This window comes from Portunus trituberculatus, chromosome 43 (genome assembly GCF_017591435.1).
Source record: "Portunus trituberculatus isolate SZX2019 chromosome 43, ASM1759143v1, whole genome shotgun sequence".
Classification (NCBI taxonomy): domain Eukaryota; kingdom Metazoa; phylum Arthropoda; class Malacostraca; order Decapoda; family Portunidae; genus Portunus; species Portunus trituberculatus.
In genome coordinates, this window is record NC_059297.1 from 14,949,830 (window position 1) to 14,973,708 (window position 23,879).

Consider the following 23,879-nt stretch of genomic DNA (forward strand, 5'->3'; position numbering starts at 1 on the left):
GGTGATTGGTGACTGGTGACAAGCTCTTCTCCACTCGTCCAGTGCACAAGCAGCGAGTGACAGTCACAAGGAGGCGTTTGTTGGCGCCCGGCAGTGCTTCACCAGTCTCAAGCGGCAATGGCCAAGTTAGTGTTACTCTCTTACGTGGAAGAGACGCCTTTCAACAACAATAATTCATGTATGAGTGCATTATGTATGTATTGTGCAATTAAGGTCACCATTAACACACACACACATCAATGGTAATAATAATAATAATATTATTGCTATCTAATAGTACTACTGGTTACTCTCTATATAAGAATTAGAGAAAGATGAAAAAAAAAAAAAAAAAGTTATTCCAATAGGCGGGTGAACGTTACAATGTCCCACCGGACAATCAGGCATGGCATGGCAAGAATTCCAACCTGCTGGCTACCTGCCACTGGACCCGGAATAAATAATAAAAAAAAAAAAAAAATAATAAATAAAATAAATAAAATAAATAAATAAATAAATAAAAAAAAATAAATAAATAAAAATCATTTGGTGTACACAATCCTTCACATGCTAGTGACAACACACTAGCATAGTCATTGTGTCATCCTACAACTATAAAACTAACATTAAAAGAATTGCAGAAATCAATATTAAGCCTTTGTATTTTTAATATTCACCTTTATTAGAGTACAATAATTAAGATTTTACACAGGCTTGTGCGATATCAATAACATCGTAGTGACAAGAAGCAAATTAGTAAGATACAATCCTTTTTGGGCAATGCAGAGTATTGAAGAAAAGTAAAAAGTTTAAAAAAATTAAAATAAATAATGCCTGAGGCAGACAGCTACAGTATATTTCATTTTTTTTCAGCAATAACTTGGAATGAAATTATGGAAAAAGGCACTTCTTTATTTCACATTTTCAATTTATGGCCTTTTGTCCACTTGTAAAATCCACATTCCCCACCTGTCATCAACCTGTTCAATGTTCACTCCAGCTTCCTACTAACATGAAATACACTAGTATAAAACATGGTGCCTTTATTGGACTTGTGACTACAAGCCTGGATGGGTGGAAATTTCAAGTACAAAACATTTAAGCAATGAAAATACCGGAATGCAACACAGAACTAGCACCTCACACAATCTCATAGCTATGTACAGTACAAATATTATTTCAACTTAAAGCTGTAATCTTATTACTGCATGAATAATGCTATCCAATACTATTGTGAGGAAAATCATGAAACAGCATATATTTCATCTTAAATTCTAATTATGAACATGAATGCACCTATAATAAGTTTTGCTTGAACCTAAAATGAATGAGGCTATGATAAAGTAACTGCAGAAAGCAACATACAATACTGGGTAATCATTCTTTCCAACATATAATCATTCACTGTACATATTAGTAAAGCAGGATTATCTTCCATATTAGCAAGGACGTGCCTATACAAAAGCAGGGATCCAAACATCCATGCCTTCCCACGTTAGCCTGACTATTTAAAAATGGAGATACCAGACTAGGATGACCACTACTTGCAAATATATTTGGACCCTAATATTGAAAATGCAATTATGAGTAATAATAAAAGTCCCAGGTTTAAATGACTCAGTGATCTCCATTCACTATTACTTCCACAGTTTCTGTGCTTATCACCTGTTCAGTTGTGGAACACTGCACAACATCCTCAGCAGCACACTTTTCTATCACCTCCACACTAGTTTCTTCATGAGCAATCTTGTTCTCTCCATTTGTCACAGGAGCCAATATCACTTCAGACTTCTGGACCTTACTAGAGGTTGCTGCCGCTGCTGTCTTAGATTTGGTGGTTGACGTCTTGCTCACCAAAGTTTTCTTTGCCGTTACTCCTGCCATAACATAAAAGTGTTAATTATTGGAAAAGATTGAACTTTAAAGTGAAAGAAATACCATAATTACAATATATCCTTTGCAAACAGTGCTGCCTCGTACATCCAATGGGATATGGTAAGCAATTGAAAAGCAAAGCCTTGTCCTGTATAGTTTATAGCAAATTAACTTCTATATCAGCTGACTATAAGATTTTATATCTAAATTCCAGGACCTAAATTACACCTTGTGTGCACAAGAGAACAAGTTGACTTGTGCCATATGTAAAGCTGTAAAGTAAGGCTTAATACTAAAAGGGTTGCCTATATTTTCAACTGCCATGACCAAGGGTCCAAGATCGTAGTATAATACATACTACACAAGACACACTAGCATGGTTGTTAGATTATTAAAACTATGAATTCAAACTTTTCAACCAATTTCCCATCAAGTAATACTGGTTTTTCAGGAATTTTCAACTACAAGATTTCAAAGAACTGCCTGGAGAAATCAATTATACATTCAGGTTAAAAAGTATTCCAACTAACAAGGTATTTTGTTATATCTCAACAAATACATACAAGTACAGAAAAGAATGGAAAGATAATTAATGAAAGGAATTAAGTGGATTTAAGAGAGATTACCTGTGACCTTAGAGGATAGTGGAGAAACACAGAAGAAAGTCAGTGAAGGATGAAAGTCAGCACCGTGTTAGTAGGGTCTGCCTGTAAAGGGATAGCTGGAGATATTTCCATGGTGGTCACCCTTAAAGGTATGTTCCAGTGGGTGTGTGGCATTTAATACTGAAGAAAACATACTGCAACTATAGATTTCTTACCTGTTGCTTTAGTGGTAGTAGAGGACTTGGTGACAGACGTCATCCTTGCTTTGGATGTTGTAGTGGTAGCAGATGAAGTTCCATCTACTTTTCCTGCTGTCTTTGCAAGTGCAGTTGCCTTGCTTGTAACTGATCTTGCTGTACCTGGTGAGGACTTCTGGACAGACTTGGTTGTTGTGGAAAGGATGCGGTTGGTTGTGTTTTTGGTTTCCTTCTCTGGTACAGACCTAGCTGTGGCAGATAATGGCTTACGTGTTGCAGTGGAGGCTGTGGCTGGCCGTGAGGTTGTGGTTCTTGATGGCTTAGTGGCTGTTCCATTTACTTTACTGGTATCAGTTTTTTCCACTCTCCTTGTAGGAGCACTGATGGGCCTCTTTGTTGCAGTGGTAGTGGTTGTGGCCCTTCCAGCTGTGCTGGATTGAGCAGATTTACTTGGTGCTGCACTTGGCTTACTTAATGCAGCTCTTGGAGTTGTAGGCGTTGCTGGTTTTGGAGCCCTCTTTTCAGCAGGCTTGGTGGTGGTGGTGGTAGTTGATGGTTTTGCAGTTGTGGTCCTTGCTACTGGCTTAGTGGATGGTTTTGTTAGGGCCTGCTTTGAAGTTGCACTACTAGTTGGTGTGACTCTTGTTCTGGGAGCTGTGGTCTTTTCAGCTGCTGGTCTAGTAGACGTAGATTTCAGTGTTTGACTTGAAGGTGTTGGTTTCTTTTCAGTAGGTTTAGTCAACGGAGTCCTTGATGATGGAGTCCTAGTTGGTGTAGCCTTACCAGGTGTTGATTTGGAAGGTGTTTGCTTTCCAGCTTTATCAGCAGCTTTACCAGGAGTTTTTGCGGTCTTTGCTGGGGATTTGGCAACTTCAGGCTTAGTTTCTTTGACATCATCTTGGGCAACCACTGGTATAACAACAGTACCCTTATTTATTTGAATCTCATCTTTTCCTGTGTTAACTGCAGCAGTTTCCATAATGTCAGGGATTACACTTGGAGGTCCAGCCTGAGTTTCTAGCACAACTGGTGATAATGTTAAAGGAGCTTCTTCCTCAACTGCATGTTCTGGCACTGGTGAAGGATCAAGAACTGCTGACAGTGGTGCTTGTGCTGGCTCAGTAACTAGGGATGTTATCAGAGCTGGATCCTCAACTGTAGAGACTGGTGTGGGAGCAGGTTCCTCAACTGGGGATACTGGTGCCACAGCTGGTTTCTCAACTAGGGACACTGGTGTTGGAATTGCTTCCTCAACTGGGGATAGTGGCGTAGGTGAAGGCTCCTGTACTGGGGAAGCTGGTGCCGGAGCTGGTTCTTCATCTGGGGATGCTGGTGCCGGAACTGGTTTTTCAACTGGGGATGCTGGTGCTGGAACTGGTTCTTCAACTGGGAATGCTGGTGCAGGTGAAGGTTCCTGTATTGGGGATATTGTTACTGGTGAAGGCTCCTGTACTGGAGACATGGGTGCAGGTGAAGGCTCCTGCACTGGAGACATGGGTGCAGGTGAAGGCTCCTGCACTGGGGACATGGGTGCAGGTGAAGGCTCCTGCACTGGGGACATGGGTGTAGGTGAAGGCTCCTGCACTGGGGACATGGGTGCAGGTGAAGGTTCATGTACGGGAGACAAGGGTGCAGGTGAAGGCTCCTGTACTGGGGACAAGGGTGCAGGTGAAGGCTCCTGTACTGGGGACATAGGTGCAGGTGATGGTTCCTGGACTGGGGACATGGGTGCTGATAAAGGCTTAGTAGTTGTCATTTCAACTGGAGAAGCCAGAGCTGGAGATGGTTCTAAGGTGGAAGAAACATTGAAAAGTGTAGGTTCCATGGAGGAAGGTACCCCTGCTTCTACAGGTGTTTCTTCCATGAGCGGTGAAGCTGTATCAAAGACTGGTGACATTGGCTCTGAGGTTGGTGCTTCATCATGAGGAATGCTGGTTCCTTCCACTAACGCTTGCAGTTCTGGGACAGGTGACTCTGCAGTGCAAGTTTCCTTCATTACCAAAAGTTCACCTGATGGCTCCCTGGAAAGGAAGTCAGCAGTGGCAGGTTCTGAAGTATGCATGTCTGCCAAAACAGAACTTGGGATTTCTGGCTCTCCTTCTGATACTGGAGTGCCTTCATCAATAAACACAGGAACTGGTTTTTCTGCAGTTGGTTCTACAGCAGGTTCAGGAATGAAAGTGACATCAACAGTCTGGTTCACTGGTGCTGTTGGAGATGTTGGTACCTCAGGCATTTCACCCTCTCTTTTTTCACTTGGAGTAGGTGATGCAACAACCTCCACTGTGGACTGTGCATGGACTATTTCAACTGGTGAAAAGTCTCCTGATGCTTCAATTTCATTTCCTACTTGGCCATTTGTCAATTCTGATACACTGTCAAAGTCTCCTGAAGTTTGAAGGTGTGGATCAAGGCTTACAGGCTCTGGTGAGGAGCTAACATATACACTGAAAGGCCCTGATGACTGCTCTACTCCACTACCATTCACATCCTGAGGATGAGCAACACCACCTATTTCCTCAGGTGTATTTAGCTCCACAGAGGTCACAAAGCCTTCCACTGAGCGGGGACTTCCAGGTGCATGTGGGCTGGAAGAAGGCTCATAATTATCTAAATATTCTCCAACATTACTGATAGAAGTTTCCATCAAGTTGGTCTCCTTGTTCAATCGTGCAGCTGCTTCAGTCTGGAACAAGTCTGGTGATCTGCTAAGCAGAGATGACTGATTAGCTATTTCAACATCATCTGTGTGATTATCTTCCATCAACTTCAGAGATGGTCCTCCAAGCCCATTTCCAGTTTCTAGCTCCTTGGGTTGCTCTTGAGTGATATCAGCTGAAGGAGTACCTGCTTTGTCTTGGTTCTGGTCCATCACCTCTGATGATCCTGGGACCAGCACATCCTCTCCCTGTCAAGTGGTAAAAATAAATTTCAATATGGTTGCATATTAAATCTCTACATCACTGTCAGCGCATTGCACTACCTTTACAAGCCCAAATTTACACTATCCAAATTAGGAACCATAAAATGAAGATAATAAGATACTAAAGTAAACTGCATAATATCTTATGCTGAGGATAAACTGATGGTTGATGACTTGAGAGAGCGTGCAATAAGGCTGAGTATAAGTGCTTAAATATGTGTACCAAGTCTGAAAACTACAATATTAAGGAAACTTCAGTAAAAGGGAAGTTCTTTAAACATTTCACCTCTCCTATGAAATGCCATTTATGTTGATAATGATAACTTAGAGCTGCTGCCATCAAAAGAAGAATGAAATTGTGGAGAATGTGGAGATATTCTTAGCCTCTTTTCCTAAGGTTAATACTTAAATGTCAGAATTAAGGCTGCAAAATGATACAATATATCAACTTCTGGAAACTTATTGGGAGGAAAAAAACATAGTAAGAGATTGATAATTCTTTAAGAGATAAGTGAACCTGCTGTTCTTGTCTAGACTATGATATTGATGATTATGCTAGTCTAACTTAACCTAAATGAACATAACTTGCACAAGTTAGGTTAGTAGTTACATTACGATGCTAACAACAAGATCAGAGCAATGATGGCATTACAAGAGCAGGGCCATGTCTCTCTAATTAACATTTACCTACCTAGTTTTCTAATTGCTTTAACAAGTTCCAGATATTGCATGCTGCTTTATATTCAGGAACCATAATGTATTAACCTTGGAGACGAATGATAACTTAATTTCAATATCATCTACATTGTATAGCACTTTGGGTCAATGCAATAAGAAATGTATGAACTCGTATAAAAATGCTAAAAATATTTTTTGGTAAGTGATAATGGAACAGAAAACTCAATGAGAACATTACAGGTGTCAATAAGTGAACGACTGGCAATGCTCAGTACTTTAATGTAAGGATATGACCAACACCTACATTGTTACATTTTGGTAAATGATATGCTAGAAAAAAAAACTTCCACTGCACTATCTATACATGCTAAACGCAATATACATCACAATCACCGGATGTACATAGATTGATTAAAAAGAGGGTGAAATCAAGGTTGTCAAGAGAAAAAGGATACAGCAAGAATTACTGAATTTATTGGTTAGTAATTAGGATATAATATTTATAGGTTAAAACTATACTCAATCAGATTCAAATAGCTAGCAAGAAAATGGTTATTTAATACATGACTGGAGCACGCTCTTAACAATGTGTTTTCATAGTACTGAAGTTTAAGATAGGCAGTTATGGGTGAGGATGATACCCGGTCACATGTATAGTAAGTACCTGTAAAATCAGCACTGGCTCTTGCAACTTTCCTTGGACTCAACTGATAGTGGAGGTGAGAATGTGCACCATAAAATAAGCAATGCACTGAACACGCGATTTTGTTAGGGAAAATATAATACGCGTCATATTTACCATCAAGTAGAATACCGAAAATACAAACTTACACCCTAAATGAAAAGTCAGAACACAAGCAGGTAAATAAATGTGAAGTTCATAAGGAAAAGCTAGAAAACTTACTATGACAGTGCACACAGTATGAATGGTATGAATGGCACATAGATTTATCATATTCAGTCATATAATTACAAGATACCACACATTTAATTCCACGTAAAAGTCACCGCGTACAAATAATGGAGCACTTGCGATAAGGAGACTAATTTTGAAGGAATATGATCCCCTAGAAGAAATATTTGCGTAAAAAAAAAGTTAAAACATGTGAAGCGAGAATATCAGAATATGACGCCGCAGCGCAAGATGGTGGATGGATACTGAATCCACACTCACCTGAGGCTGTGTCTGGAGATCCATGCGGTAATATGACCACTCTTCCTCCTCCTCGTCTTCTTCCTCTACGTCGCCCGACTCGCACACTTCGTCTGGGATACTGTCGAGTTCAGCGAGTGCAGCATCAACTGTGGAAAGAACAACCACTTAGAAAACTGCAACAACCACTGTACATGCTTCTTCTACACCCCCCCCAGTCCTCCTCCACTGCCAATCCTTCTATCAATCATCCTATGCACAGAAGAAAAAAAAAAATCTTCCTATTTTCCTCGTGCTGTAGACAATCTTTCCTCCGTTACGTTCACAGCCCAGCCACAGCTCACCGCTGCCGCCCTCAGCCAGCCTTCCGAAGCCTTCTACAAACTAGACAGATATTACGAATATCACTGGTTCAAATAATGCTATTCACTTATATTGAAAACGTAAGCTGGGCGGTGCTGCAGTGACCATTAGAAAGCTAAGTGAACAACGAAAAGATTTATTGGAAGGACTTTAAGTTTTACTGTAAATTTTAAATGAACAAATTGGATTGCTAATATCCCTCAATAAGTACTTAATCCTTGAAATATACATTTAAATCAAGAAAATAAAGAAAAAAAATAAATATATATGCCGGCTACAACACTTACACTCATGAAAACCCGGGATTTTAGCACAGATCCTTCCCTTCTAGCTAGCAAGGGAACACTGACGGTTACCTGCAGTACGACACGAACTAACGGTGAGTCGCCGGTACAATATATGCTGCCAGACGAATGATTCAATATTCCAAAGGCATACATACAATGACTACGTTAACAAAGCGAATTTTAGGCAACAATGCTTGATCTTGGTTTCTTGCGTCAGAATTCGTCATGACAAAAAGAAAACACGATTGGTAAATTCGAAACAGAAGCCCTTGAACCATCCCAGCAACAATCCGTGCCAGCCGTCTCCCCAGACCACCTCTTCAGGACAACCAATGGAGCTCCTTCTCAGTGTGGCTATTTGTACACACTAGTTAATACTGGCCCATGATAAACCGACCTACATGCAATCACAGGTTATGATTATGATAATTAACGATGTTCCATGCAAATCTCTCTCTCTCTCTCTCTCTCTCTCTCTCTCTCTCTTTAAAGGGGGGTTCACTGTTAGCTGGGTTCCCTAGGATATGGTCGGCTGTGGTTCGTCAGCCAAGCAGCAAAGACCCTACTGACAGCCACATTTCCTAAATACACAAGTGATACGACTTCAAGTTAAGCTGATTTAAGTATGATTATGAAAAGAAGGCGAAAACATGTCTTCCAAATAACTAGTCAACAAATCATCTACAAGTAACATTAGAGAAACGATTATCTCCTATGTCAGGTGGGCATACATCGTTCACCTGTTCGCACTACGGATCACGGGATTATCAGACAAACGAGAAAAAAAAAAGAATAAATAAATAAATAAACAAATAAATAATAAATAAAATATCCAACGATTGTTAAAAATTACTCTTCTACAAACACTTCTGGTCCTCGTCTCCCCCACCTCCATAACCCGGCAGGTGTACCGGTACCGTGGCGTCAGAACCAGTGGAGTTGTATCCAGTGGCTGCATTACGTAAAGGTGTTACGGGCACGAAGAGTCAGCATACAGTTGGGCTTCTTTATTTCTACCTTGACAGAAGATTGCAAGTAACCATGTGTACACGAAAAAAAAATAATAATGACAATAATAATAATAATAATAATAATAATAATAATAATAATAATAATAACAATAACAGTAAGGAGCTCAGAAGAGAGGCAAAACGATAGAAATTGTGTAAGATGAATATAAGAGACAGGACGACTTAGGAAGCCAAACAAAGCGACGGCGACCATAAGAGATAGAAATGGTAGAAAAAGGATCTGAGACGAAAGATGACAGAACGAAAGTTACAAAAATAGAGACAAAGACAACAAAGACGAGGATGGATGAGATTAATAATTGGTTAAAGTGACGACAGCAGCAGTACTGGACAACTGAAACGGTTTTACGACACCACGAAGTCGATGGGGTATGAGATCACCGCATGACAGCTGAATATCAATGAAGACTCGCCTACGCCGGCCGTCTTACAATCTTTTCCTCGCGTGCAAGAAGCTAACTTATGCATCCTGGCAAGAGTACGCAGCGAGTCAAGGCAGGGGGCGCTACACTGGACCACCACGATCAATATCACTCATGGGAAGTCACTAGCTGGAGACGAACCCATGACTCACCTCTCCCTTCCCCATCCCACCAAAACGTACGCCGGCTCCTAATCAGCACTACACCTTTATTATAATTGTTCCGCCGCTATAACAACCGTAGCATCAAGGTGGTTCCTTTGTTCACGAGAAAATCATAATTTTCTTTCTTTTCAACTATCACTCCATTGCATGCATAAATAAAAGTAACATAGGTGGTATGTAGTAACAACAACAACAATAATCATGAAGATGGAAGTGAAGATGTTTCTATAGTTTGCCTCTCCCACAACAAGGGTAGTAAGGTAACAAGTAGGCAAGGTAAGGAGGCCACGTGACCTCACACTGCCTATTTACGTCAACCTCTTTCAAGGGATCGTTGGCACATGTGATTCATTTCAGGCTACAATTAGACTAACATACAGAACAATCATTATCGTGTCATTATGTAGCAAAGCTTTTTATTAGTGGTTGTAAGTAAGTTAGTAGTAGTAGTAGTAGTAGTAGTAGTAGTAGTAGTAGTAGTAGTAGTAGTAGTAGTAGTAGTAGTAGTAGGCAGAAGTAGTAGTAGTAGTAGGTAGTAGTGGTAGTAGTAGTAGTGGTGCAGGTAGTGGTGGTGGTGGTAGTAGTGGTAGTAGTAGTGGTAGTGGTGGTGGTGGTGGTGGTGGTGGTGGTGGTGGTGGTGGTAGTGGTGGTGGTAGTGGTGGTGGTAGTAGTAGTGGTAGTAGTAGTAGTAGTAGTAGTAGTGGAGTAGTGTAGTAGTAGGTAGTAGTAGTAGTAGTAGTAGTGGTAGCAGGTAGTATGTAGTAGTAGATGTAGTAGTAGTAGTGTAGTAGTAGTAGTAGTAGTAGTAGTAGTAGTAGTAGTAGTAGTAGTAGTAGTAGTAGTAGTAGTAGTAGTAGTAGTAGTAGTAGTAGTAGTAGTAGTAGTAGTAGTATAAAAATAAAAACTATAATGATGATGATGATGGTAAAGATAATGATAATATAAAACAATGATAAATAATAATAATAATAATAATAATAATAATAATAATAATAATAATAATGTGTATTACGACAGATGTCTAAGCCAAGTGACAATGTAGAGAGAGAGAGAGAGAGAGAGAGAGAGAGAGAGAGAGAGAGAGAGAGAGAGAGAGAGAGAGAGAGAGAGAGAGAGAGAGAGAGAGAGTACTGCAGGTATTCTTTTCAGGGATCATTACGAAGAAAAAAAAAAAAAAAAAACTTATGTGATACAGTCACGCAGGAAAGACGCGTGGCTGGCGTGTCTTACCTGTTTGAAATACACCACGCCCTGCCACACCGCAACCCACCCGGCCATGCCCCTCACCTTCACACTTGTCAGCGCCACACCCCCCTCACTGTCACTTCTGTCAGTCACAACCCTTCATGTCCCAGGTCAGCAGTGCTACACCCCCCTCACTGTCACTTCTGTCAGTCACAACCCTTCATGTCCCAGGTCAGCAGTGCCACACCCCCCTCACTGTCACTTCTGTCAGTCACAACCCTTCATGTCCCAGGTCAGCAGTGCCACACCCCCCTCACTGTCACTTCTGTCAGTCACAACCCTTCATGTCCCAGGTCAGCAGTGCCACACCCCCCTCACTGTCACTTCTGTCAGTCACAACCCTTCATGTCCCAGGTCAGCAGCGCCACACCCCCCTCACTCACTTCTGTCAGTCACAACCCTTCATGTCAGTCACAACCCTTCATGTCCCAGGTCAGCAGCGCCACACCCCCCTCACTGTCACTTACAACCTTTCGTAGCATCCTTCTCCCTGTCGTATTTGTCACTACTACACTTCCCATACCATTTCTGGTGCCATACGTGTCAGCACTCCATTTCCACTGTCACACATATCCTTAAATACCAATCCTCCGCGCCACATCCCAAGCGTCACAGCTATCAATACCACAAACCCCCATGACATCCTGTCAGAGCCACATCCTTGGTACGTTTGTCGGCCAATTCCCTCCTTGTCCAAAACTTGTCAGAACCACATCTCTCCCAGGCACATATTGTCAGGGTTAGATCCCTTCCTGTCACTTTTCGTCATAACATTTGAAAAGCTGCCGGTCAATGTTTATAAGTGACAAAGACAAAATTAACGATTGGCTGGAAATCATGGAAAGAGTAAAGAGAAAGATGTTGATAAACATTTTGGCTGTCTTACCTGTAGCTCCGGTAACATCAGGAGACACCTCTTCCTCTACATTAGGCGGTTCGGTCACTGCTTCGCTAACATGGCACTCTTCTCCTAGTGTCTCCCCATTACCTTCACTGCTGCCTTCAGTGTGCACTCCACTTTCGTCATCTTCGGAGTCTATCAATATATTCGATTTAATTTCAAAAATAGCAATATCAGGATCGTCGTCATTCACAGCCTTCATAACGTCAAGTAATTCCAGTTGTTCAGAAGGGTGTAGCAACACTTCTTCCCGCATGCCGCCAGGGATTTCACTAACTCCGTGTGTGTTTACTTCATCTTCCACTACCAGACTCGGAATGTTATGATGACTGTCAGACTCCTTTTTCTCAGACTCAAGTATTTCTGCTATCACAATATCTTCATTATCTTCAGGAGAGGTTATGCGGTCCACCTCTTGCGTGTTTTCCAATCCATTCAAGTCCTGGAGATTATCGTTGATGATGGCAATGACTTCCTCTTCATCCACGTTGCTGACAGCAGGTGTTGCCTTGCACTGAATAACTTCTTCGCTCACCTCTGTTTCAACTTCTTGATTTACAGTTTCCACATCCTCACAGCCAGAATTTTGGGAGTTGAGATTTGCCATTTCTCGTTTCTGTCTCAACATGAATCTCTTGTACTTCCTTTGGCGTCGCCGCCTTAAGTTCTTGCGACTTAGACGTCCCGTGAAGATGACACCTTCAGACGACTTCAGGGGTGTGGTGTTGGCACACGAAGAAGAATCAGAGAGGTCTAATATCTTATCCTGGTCAGCGCAGCCACTCTCCACAGAGAAAACCTCAAGAGATTGTGAGCTACAGGAAGAAATACCGTCACAACTAGATACCGCAGAATCGTGGCATGAAGACAGGCCGTTAGACAGCGTAAGCTCTGAGACTTTTTCACTTTGTGAGAACCTGTGGGAGAGCAAGTCTCCGTGACGCTTGCCCTTCCCCGTTGTCAAGGGCAATGGGGCCTCTGAACCGGCCTCCTCCTTGCTCTGGCTTCCGCTCCTTGCGGTTGAGTTGCTCTCCAAAGCGGAATCCGTCTGACTTTCGTATCGAGCAGCGGTTTCGTCTTCGTTCCGGGTCACATGACTTTTGATCTTCAGGTTCTCGTGACCCGCTAAACGCGGGTTCTTCCGGCCACGGTGGCATCTAGGCATGATGCAGTCTAAGGTCACTCTCACTTTCCAAAGATTTCGTGTGCACCTAAATCGGCTTTGCTTACAACCACTTACGTCAGCCCAAAACAAAACACTCAACAGTGACACTAGCAGATCTGTCTTGACAGCCTTAATCACTTCTGCATGCACAAACACTTCATCAGGCTGAGCGTTGTAAGAGGGCAGAGGTAAGATGGAGTCTGCAACAAAGCAAGTGGAAAAGTATCTTGAAAGTTTTCTTGTATTCTGGCTACGCACGTAGTTTAGACACTAATCACATTACCAAGCTGAAGCCTTGCGGTGGCTTTCCTCAGTCTTCCAGTGTCCTTAATTTCCTGAAGGCACACACACTACGGTAAGGGTAATCCACGCTTCAAGGGACGCGACTCGAGCAAATACTACTACTGCTCAAACACCACACAACTGGGACACTTGTGACCGCCAAGTGAAACACCACGACTGTGAATGAGCAGAGATGCTAGATGAAGGAGCGAGCACACCTCTGACCACTGCTGCTGAGGAGGAGTCAGTAACACCTGGAGGGCGGCAGCGGCCAAGTGGGGCGGGGCGAAGAGGGAGGTGGGGGAACGGAAGGAAAACAGGGGATGGGGGAGATGGACCTCACGCGGGATCAGTCGAGTGTGTGAGGCGTGGAGTAGGCAATTCAAGTTACCAATTAGTGAACCAAATGACGGAGAATCACTCATATATGTAGACATAAGTCATGTTTAAAGGGGGAAAAGAGTGATGTAAGTATGTAACAGGCGCGGCGTGACTACAGTGGAAAATGAAGAGATGGGAACGATGTTTCTCTGTGTACCGGGGGTGTAATAGGCTTACCGAGCCTCAGCGAGGGTATCCAGTTCAGCTTTTCTTTGGCTATTTCTACATTGTTCTTCGGTCTCTCTCTTTCAAATAAATACACGCATAAATTATACAAATAAAAAAAATAGCACAGAATATTATCCAAGATGACCACCAAGGCAACCCTAAACCAAACCAAATAAATCAGACGCAAGCACAGAACCTAAATAATTTCTTGGTCACGCGCACAGAGATGTCTTCTAGATGCCAGAATGGTGGAAAACGTGAAGAATAATGAACAGTCTGAGATTTGGATTAAGAAGGAAGACGCGTGTGAGGGGGTGGGGGCGTTGGGAGAAGGGTGTGGACTGGGCACTGAAAGAAAGGCCAAGATTGGCAGGCTGGACGTGAGAGGGGTGAGGGAAGAGAGGAATGGGGAGGGGGGTAAAGGGAGACGACAAGGGGGGAAGAGGATATGTGAGAGGTCTGTTGGGTTCTGTGGGTGGAGATGACGTGGAGGGATGCAGTGGTCGGGGGCGGGAGGGGGAATGGAGACGGTCAGCGGGGGTGAGAAGAAAGCAGAGGCGGACAGGCAAGGCTGAGGAAGAAGGGAGGGGCACATGGTCCACGTGGTCCCAGTCCGCCACAATAACAAAGGAGGTTTTTCGCGCGTCCTCCCACCCCCACTCGTCCTTGTCCTGCCGAGTCACGCTGCAGAGAGTCCTCGCCTCCCCCATTCCCCCTCCATCATTGACTCGTCATAACCATGTGAACTCCTCCAATGCCATTACTACAACATTTACAGAATAATACATCGACTATGATCTATGCTACATACTGTATGACTAGTTTATCGCTCGGCCTCGCTATGAAGACCACACGTGGCATTTATAGAAAGAGAAAACGAATGTCATGTATTTCATTTATTTCTTTAGATAGAAGGCAGTCGCAGAGAAAAAGTCTGCTTAAAAATAACAGAATAAAGTTAATTAACATTGCATCTCAGGCTAATCGCACCACTTTCAAGTAAAAGGCTAAATTTTGTCTGAGGATGCGAAGCACGACTAAGATGCCGAGCAACTAATTTCTGTCTTCCTACGCAATATTGTTATTCATCCATACACACACTACATCACAACAGCAATGCTAAATAATGCTATCTCTCTCTCTCTCTCTCTCTCTCTCTCTCTCTCTCTCTCTCTCTCTCTCTCCAGATATTGAGATGTGTGCTTACCTGTCTAACAATGAATAAACACTGATTTGGGGCCCTTTTTCGTAAATATGCACACAATAACTTTGCATCATGACCAGGTGAGAGTGAAAACCACGTGGTGCTGTTGTTATCAGCGTCAGCTTGACCTAAGCAGTGTCAGGTCAGGTCAGCTATTTCAAGTGGAAATGACAGTAACTTAACTTGTCTAGTCGCCAAGTGGGTGAATAAAAGGTTACCAAGATTACAATCGTACAACTGCTTTACGTTTCCTGGTGTCATACAGTATTTTCATAACCATCGCCAATGTCACCATCGCAGTATCACACGCAGAGATACAACACAGAAAGCAGTTCCCGGTGAGGTCCATCCCGCCCTGTGCCTTGAGCTGGGTGAGGACGGACAGTTAACCTCACACACCACTCAGGGGACTAATAATCCTTTTTACTCTTACCGCCACCACACCCTGACCCAGCCAACATCTGTACTGCATGCCTCTCCCTGCCTTTCTGCTCACCCTTCACCCTATGGATACTAATAATGAAAGTTTCAAGTATCTCTCAATGTGTGTTGGTTACGTATGTATGATATTTATAGGTGTTTCGAAATTAAAGAAAAGACGGATAGCAGTAGATCGCCAAAACATCCACTTGAGAGAGAGAGAGAGAGAGAGAGAGAGAGAGAGAGAGAGAGAGAGAGAGAGAGAGAGAGAGAGAGAGAGAGAGAGAGAGAGAGAATTTTTTTTTCATCAAATTAAGATTCACACATCCATAGTTACAGTATATTTACACGCCCTGTACGAAACAGTAATGACGGTGGTAATTACACGAGCTACATGGAACCAATATCCCCTGTCCTGTATACATCCTGGTTGATTTCCCAAGCCACGCTGAGGCTCCACGCGTGACCCACGAGCCGCCCATGGCATGACTATAGAGGAAATGCTCCACACCGTCAGCCAACCACAGAATGACCACGCGCCTCATGATAACGCTGCTGCTCATAATGCGAGTGTACTGGACATACACCACGTGCCTGTATCACTGTGTGTGTGTGTGTGTGTGTGTGTGTGTGTGTGTGTGTGTGTGTGTGTTGCACACTAACGAGGAAGTGAAAGAATGGTCTTGCCTCCTTGACACAGCTGCGGGCTGCGAGGCGGCGGGAGTGGCGGGACGGTGAAGTTGCTGCTTGGCCGATCATGGGTGGAAGGTCATGGCGACAAAGTGTTTGAAAAAGAAAATCAACACGTCATGCCCGACAACTCAAGAAGAGAGGAGGCAGTGGGCTCGGCGTGAGCTGGATGACGATTCATGAACTGCAACGGGTGAACTTTGGTCTTCACACCTGCCTGGCATACAAACACGAGTATCGAGTTTGCCAGATGGGTGACCCACACTGGGTAACTCTTACCTATATACAAGATACCATCTTTCATCACCCAATATTTCATATATATATATATATATATATATATATATATATATATATATATATATATATATATATATATATATATATATATATATATATATATATATATATATATATATATATATATATATATATATATATATATATATATTATAAACAAAAACATGTCTGTTAAAATCTTGTGCATCCAGTGAAAAAAAAAAAAACTTCGGGAACAGTTTGACAGTTTGGAATATATCATACGGCATAGAGTAAGTGAAGTAGCCTAACAGAACCTAAGGTCGGCTCAGCTAAGCTAATTTTATCTAACATTACTAATCATCAAGATGTATTAGACTAAGAGGTGAACGCACTTCGGCATTATTGGAACCGCTGACGTCACCATGTGTATTGTTTACGTCTAGTGTTGTGGTGGTGTGTTCACGTGTGGCAGATTTTATCAGCAATTGTGTTCTTTTCACGGGCTTTGTATTACGATATTAATAGTTAAATGGGTAAAGCAAGAGTGTGCGCTGTATTTGGATGTACACCTGGTAAGGACAGCAACCTAAGATACCATAAATTTCCATCTAATGATAACCTTGCTAGACAGTGGATCCATAAGTGTTTCCGTTCAGACCATATTAATATTAAGTATGCTGTGGTTTGTGAACGACATTTTAGTTCAGCCCAGATTGAACGAAATCTGAAGTACGAGCTTTTAAATTTGCCGGTTCCACGAACTGTGAGAAATTTAAAACAGGATGCAATTCCTGATCAGAATCTGCCATCACGAGGACACAGATGCCAGGGAATCGGCCATCCACCAGCATTTAAAGGTAAGAAACTGTGTATTTTGTAAGTGGTGGTGGTGTTTGTAGTAAATAAGTGGTGGTGGTGGTAATACTAGGTTCTAGTAAAGTAAGTGGTGGTGATTCTAGTCTAATACATCTTGGTTCTAGTGAAGAATGTGGTATGGTAGTGGTTCTAGTAAAGTAAGTGGTATGTGCTATGCTTGTGAAACGATCACAGTAGATGCTGGTGAAGCTAATACTAAGTTGGAGGGGCAAATATTGTAAGTATGTGGTGGTAGTTTAAATTAAAACATATGGTAGAGGTGGTGGCATATCCCCATATTTTCTTGCAAATCACTAATAAACGTAAAATACAGCTAGTGGCATTATATCTACTAAACTTAGTAACCAAGATGCTAAAAGCTAACCACTCAAATAAAAGAAATATGCGGAACACCTATATTCTACAATTAAAATCTATCCTATAGTTGGTTGACATGTTGACGTCACGATTCTGGGTTTTAAAAGCGTCCCGCGCTACGTCAATGATTTTAAGACTAAAGTGCGTTCACCTCTTAGTCTAATACATCTTGACTAATCATAATCTAAGAGTAGTTGAGTTGGCTGATCTTTGTCGTATTGGTATGACATCAGCCCAAGTATGGCGAACAAGCCTTTAACGTTATCTGTGGACCAGATAATGGACAAACTAAAGACTGTAAAATGAAGATGTTTCTAGCACTGGTGGGGCTTTGTTGGTTAAAGCCGTCCCAAAACAAGTCAGGTAACAGCCAGGTGTTCCCTCCCCCTTCTTCACGCTACCCCTCCTTCCCTAGAGGCAAGGGAGCGTCGGAGCAGGTCAGAGGATGACAGGTGGGCCAGCAGGGCGCGGCACAGGTGGGAGACAAGCCCTTGGCAGACCTTTTGGTAGGATGGATTATCTCCTCCATCCATCCCCACCTCATTCACACCCCATTAATGAAACTCTCCAACCCCGCCCCGCACCCTGTCCCTCTCCCATCCCGTCTCTGTATGTCTTGTTGCCGACATGCTTTTATCCATGTCCTCCTCTCAGCCCAGAACCGTGGGAAGCACCTATGGAGTGAGGGCGCGGTGCTGATGGTAATGAGGGGACACACACATACACACACAAACACACACACACACACACACACACACACACACACACACTCCAGATATTAACTTAAGCTAAGTTTTGGAAAGTAATTAATTCACATTCGTTTGGAAAACATTATGCACGATTCGAAGCCTTCATTAACACTAGCTGCTTCCCGGCCGTCTACCATCCATTAGACTCAAGCCAGGTAATGTACCGTGCATAATTCACAATACATAACCGCATCACATACTAAATCAAACGGTGGAAGGCTGTGGAGTTACGACACTAATGTTAGCTACCTTCATTGCTGTGTGTGTGTGTGTGTGTGTGTGTGTGTGTGTGTGTGTGTGTGTGTTAAAACATGTCTTACCCACAACACTTATGCAAGTCGTGAGAGCAACAGTGTGTATCGAGACAGGCTCCGAGAAGACAACATCTAAGTTCTGCGTATAGAATATTACCCAAAAAGACATTACGACAAAATTAAAAGTAAGAAAAACCTGGAAATTATGAAATATTTGAGAGAGAGAGAGAGAGAGAGAGAGAGAGAGAGAGAGAGAGAGAGAGAGAGAGAGAGAGAGAGAGAGAGAGAGAGAGAGAGAGAGAGAATATGAAACTGAGACAGGAGGAGGAGGAGGAGGAGGAGGAGGAGGAGGAGGAACAGCGACCTGGTGACAGGCATTCTTTTTTACTTATTTTCTTTAATGTTCTTGCATTGCCAGGACTACAACCTGAGACAATACACCTTGAATACTGCAATACTGTGTTTATGTTGCTGCTACAACTATTACATAAGCTGTCTCAACTAAACATACGAGATGACAGCTTTATAATAAAAAAATGTTAAAAAGCAGAAAAAAAAGCTCAAACGCAGCATTCCTATGAATTAGCATACGTAAACACGACAAAAAAGTAGGAACTGGCAGGAGGGCGTCGCCAAGGTCGTCCGTCTGCTGCTGCAAGGTGAGGTGTGTAGATATGTAGGCAGTAGGTGTGTACGATGTGACAGGAATAAACAGTGTTCCTCTGCTTACGTCTGTGGCATTAATTTCTCCATACTGATATATACCACGGGGTGACTGAGTTCCCTGGTGCTCGTGTGATGTCAGACACAAAAGAAAGGAGGCGACTGTCACACAAAACGTATTGGCTATAATAATAATAAAGCGGTGACGAATATGTACTGTACAAGTACTATATGGACGCACACCACGGTTTATTTAAAGATCACTTCAAAACTCAAAGAAGTAATTAATCAGCCGTACTGTCGCTTTGATGTAATAAAATAAAACTGTACGGAGTGTTTATATACATACATATATATATATATATATATATATATATATATATATATATATATATATATATATATATATATATATACAAAACAAAACAAAAACATGGAAAATCACTAAATCAAAAGGTATATAAGGAGCAACGGGCGCCTCGCTACACTGACGAGGAAATAAACTTTCTGCTTCACAACTAATGAAAACCATCAAGCCTTCCACGTGGAGGACCTTTGATGGAAGAAAGGATAATATAAGCAAATATTCTATATGTAACTGATCACAGCACATGTCCATTCAACATAGAAGATGCACGATTTTAAAAACTACAATAACAACACTGATCTCTGTAAATACGGTCTAACTATAACTGTACTAATCACCACGGGACATGAATGGAAAAGACGCCGAAAACATTAATTTATAAATCTGCAGTAATTCATCACAGATCTGCATAAAAAAAACTCTTCTTAATACTTCAAATAACTGTAAAAAACATGACTGCAAATCACATCCAAACTAATGCAATGGATCTAATGCATGACCATTAAAAAATATAAATAGTGAAACAATAACAATGGCTCCAACAACAACAGCCAAAAAAGACAGCCAACATCAGATGAAATGCTCCACCGCACGGCAACTGTAGTGGTGACCGAGGAAGCAGATCCGAGAAAGAAAAGAAAAGGGGAAAAAAAAAAAAAAAAATCCCTGACAACTGACAAACATCAAAGGGAAGGAGAAAGTCCAGAAACCATAACTATCAACTATCGGCGCCCATCACCATCACAGGCACGGCACGGGGCAGGTAAGCCGTGGAGGGGGAGACCATGAAGCGTGTGATGAAATATTTCGTTACGACTTTTAGTTTAATTCCTTTTTCCCTGCATAATGAGGCAAAGAGTGACGCGCGAGCTATTTTCAACTTGTGGTGCTGCATTAATTGGATTTGTGTTGATATTTTTATGAGGTTCAGAGAGAGAGAGAGAGAGAGAGAGAGAGAGAGAGAGAGAGAGAGAGAGAGAGAGAGAGAGAGAGAGAGAGAGAGAGAGAGAGATTTATAACGCTTTTATGACTAATGAGTCTATTTTGCAAGCCAATCATATTCAATAAAAAAAAAAATGTCACGGTAAACAAGGAAAATAATAGATTGAAGGAAAATAAATGAATAATAAATGCTGAAAATAATGCAGAACTGTTCACTCGCACCTACAGAGAGATAGAAACTTGCATTATACTTTTTGGAAGACAAGACGAAGAATTGTGGAAGTGCAACAAAACCTACGGATATCACTCTGTTCATTTGAGACATAAAATAAAACGTCTAATGGTTGTTGTTGTTGTTGTTGTTACTTTTGTGCATTTTTAGCTACGTAAAACTAATCTAAATACATTATAAGGGAGAAGGGATCGAGATGGTGAAGTAATTGAAGGTGGTGCCGCGACTTTTGTTGTCTGAGTGTATTGCTTATAATTGACTCGTGTGGGGTAGAGAGGGAGGGAGGGAGAGATCGAGAGGCTACGTCAAGGTATAATTCTTGCTATGTTTTGTTTTGTGTCATGTTTGTTTTGTAATTTTACGTAAACATTTAACAGTATAGTTAATCTTGTGTGTGTGTGTGTGTGTGTGTGTGTGTGTGTGTGTGTGTGTGTGTGTGTGTGTGTGTGTGTGTGTGTGTGTGTAAGCAAGAGTACTCACCCTCCTCTGCAGTGGGCGTCGGGGCCTCGTGGGGATTAAAGGCCTGGTCGTTCTTTCCTGCAGCGGGGATACCTTCGTCGGAGTCGCGGGCAGGCAGTTGAGGCGCCTCGCTGCCTTCCATGGGCTCCTCCTGCTTCTGCGGAGAGGATAAGAAAGAACACTTGAAGGCACGACACTGAGGTTTATACAAGTAGCTAGCTGAATGTTGGTATCTTTAGTAACGACTGGAACTTACGCTTTTATTTCATTATTTTCTATTCGTTATATTCTTCGAGACCAGATACAAACATATACTGTGTGCGTGTGCGTGCGTGTGTGTGTGTGTGTGTGTGTGTGTGTGTGTGTGTGTGTGTGTGTGTGTGTGTGTGTGTGTGTGTGTGTGTGTGTGTGACCGCGCGTGCGTGTGGATTGTTAAGTCCCGTCTAGGGGCGCTCTTAATGGTAGCGTGGGGCAACCAGACACACATCAGGAGCACAACATATGGCTTCAATGACTCATAAATGGCCCTTAACACCTTATTAGGAGAAGGACGCCTCTATGGACCAGACGGCCTTGTATGGGACGACCAGTGGATTGCTTGCTTTCACCGACCCCCGCTAACCTACAGTTACGTGGACCAGAGTTGTTCATTCCACCCACACGCTCCAAGGACCACTTTTCTAACACACACACACACACACACACACACACACACACACACACACAAGAGAGGTAGACAAAAGTGCAAAGTCTCCATATTTAGGTGTTTTCTTTCAGTTATATAGCAGAAATGGGGTAAATTGAAATGATATATACGTTACAGTCAAACTCATAAACAACCTGAAGAAGTGCAGATAAAACTTTCCCTAGTTGTTCCGAAGGGCAAGGAGTACTCACCACCTCATTAGTGTCACGGCTGATTTCTAAACCGGCAAGTATTAAGCAATATCCACAAAAGAGAGAGGATGTTCCCTAAATAATCGAGCATATCTTCGTGTCGCGTCGTGTCTAGGAACTTTCTAACTACCATTAGCTAAGAGGAATTTTCGGTCTAAGCTTGAACTTTATATTTTTGTACAATCATGTATGAGATGAGTCATATGGATTGCGTGAAGAGTTACGCAAACCTACATAAAAGACGGCAAACGAGACGATGCCAGGTGAACAATTAGCGCATAATATAGGTTTACTACTAGTATTAATAATAAAGAAATCATTCCATCATTCTGTGCTCGAATAATAAATAATGATACAAAAAGATGAAGTTTGTGTTGAAAACTTTACTGAACACTGCAAGTTATGTCACTACTCTTCCTCCTCCTCCGCTCTCCAGGGAACCGTTGGGGCTTCAATTATTTCCGCGCCCACTCAGCACACCTCACTCACAACATCTTTGATTGTCAAGTGAATACACAAGGGTCGGGATTGCACCTGTGTGTGTGTGTGTGTGTGTGTGTGTGTGTGTGTGTGTGTGTGTGTGTGTGTGTGTGTGTGTGTGTGTGTGTGTGTGTCAAGGGGAAGGTCACAGGTGCGTGTGCTTCTCCTCCTCCACACATGCTAATAATTTTTGGGGAACTTTTAAATATCCTGCCATGTTTGTGTCCGTGTGCTTGCTCACTCGCTTCACACACACACACACACACACACACACACACACACACACACACACACACACACACACACACACACACACACACACACTTTATTACACGAATAGGTGTGGTGCGCTCTCTCTCTCTCTCTCTCTCTCTCTCTCTCTCTCTCTCTCTCTCTCTCTCTCTCTCTCTCACCTGGAGGGGCTGGGAGGCGGGCGTGGCGGCATCCTCAGCATCCATCTTGAAGGGAATCTCCCCGTCAAATGGAATGTAGATCGGTGGATCGGAGTTATAATCGGCGAATTGGTTGACGGGAGGCGAGAAGATGGCGTTGATCGAAGACGGCGTTGAGTCCTTGCATAGCACTGCCTCCGGGACGGGCTCGGGTACCTGGGAGTGGATCTGCTGATTAGTGGCCGCCACCAGCCATGTGCACACTACAGGAAGGAGATTACTGATCAATACCCAAACTGTGTTAATGTTATTACTTGATTCCACAACGGCACTAATACGGACATGTCAGATTGTGTTGACTCCCAACACATGATTCTGATGTTCTGTCTCAAAACTTTACTTTCATTGTATGTCAAGGACGATACAACAGATGGAACTGCAATACTGTTTATGAATACTGAAGGAGGACTTTACATACAGCAAAAGGGGGACTTTTGGACGTTGTGGTGTCGGGAAGAGGTATGGCGAGTTGAAGCTACCTGCAGGCTGCTGTGAGAGGGCGGGGGTGTGGCGAGCAGGTCACTCTTCTTCCAAATATTAGCAAAACACTAAGCGATAAAATCCATTCACTACACTATCGTCAAGCTTGGAAGAAAAAACAAAAATTCTACATCGAGGGATAAATTTTGCAGGTTGTGGAAGCGCCTTCAGCCACCTGATACCAGTTGGGGGGAGGGGAGTGTGATAGGGTTTATGAACCATCCAAGACAAGCATTTAGGTAAGAGCGGCACAGTCTGTACCTGCTGAGCCAATCTG

The 23,879-nt window shown here is 42.5% G+C and overlaps 1 protein-coding gene across 12 annotated transcripts in view; it reads right to left on the reverse strand.

Moving 5' to 3' along the window:
• Positions 1–640: 640 nt before the first annotated feature.
• The window catches only part of LOC123518191 (proteoglycan 4-like), a 316,782-nt gene continuing 293,543 nt past the window's right edge, over positions 641–23,879 (reverse strand). For 10 of the 12 annotated variants that reach the window (XM_045278880.1, XM_045278883.1, XM_045278884.1 and 7 more), the window contains 5 exons: positions 23,084–23,278; positions 21,315–21,450; positions 7,432–7,559; positions 2,675–5,564; positions 641–1,856 (listed from right to left, as the gene is read on the reverse strand). In XM_045278880.1, the coding sequence (XP_045134815.1) occupies positions 1,597–1,856; positions 2,675–5,564; positions 7,432–7,559; positions 21,315–21,450; positions 23,084–23,278 (3,609 nt within the window). In that variant the 3' untranslated portion in view covers positions 641–1,596. Of the gene's footprint in view, positions 1,857–2,420; positions 2,562–2,674; positions 5,565–7,431; positions 7,560–11,808; positions 13,004–21,314; positions 21,451–23,083; positions 23,279–23,879 lie in introns of those variants that run through there. The other 2 variants (XM_045278881.1, XM_045278882.1) reach the window with 2 other exon arrangements.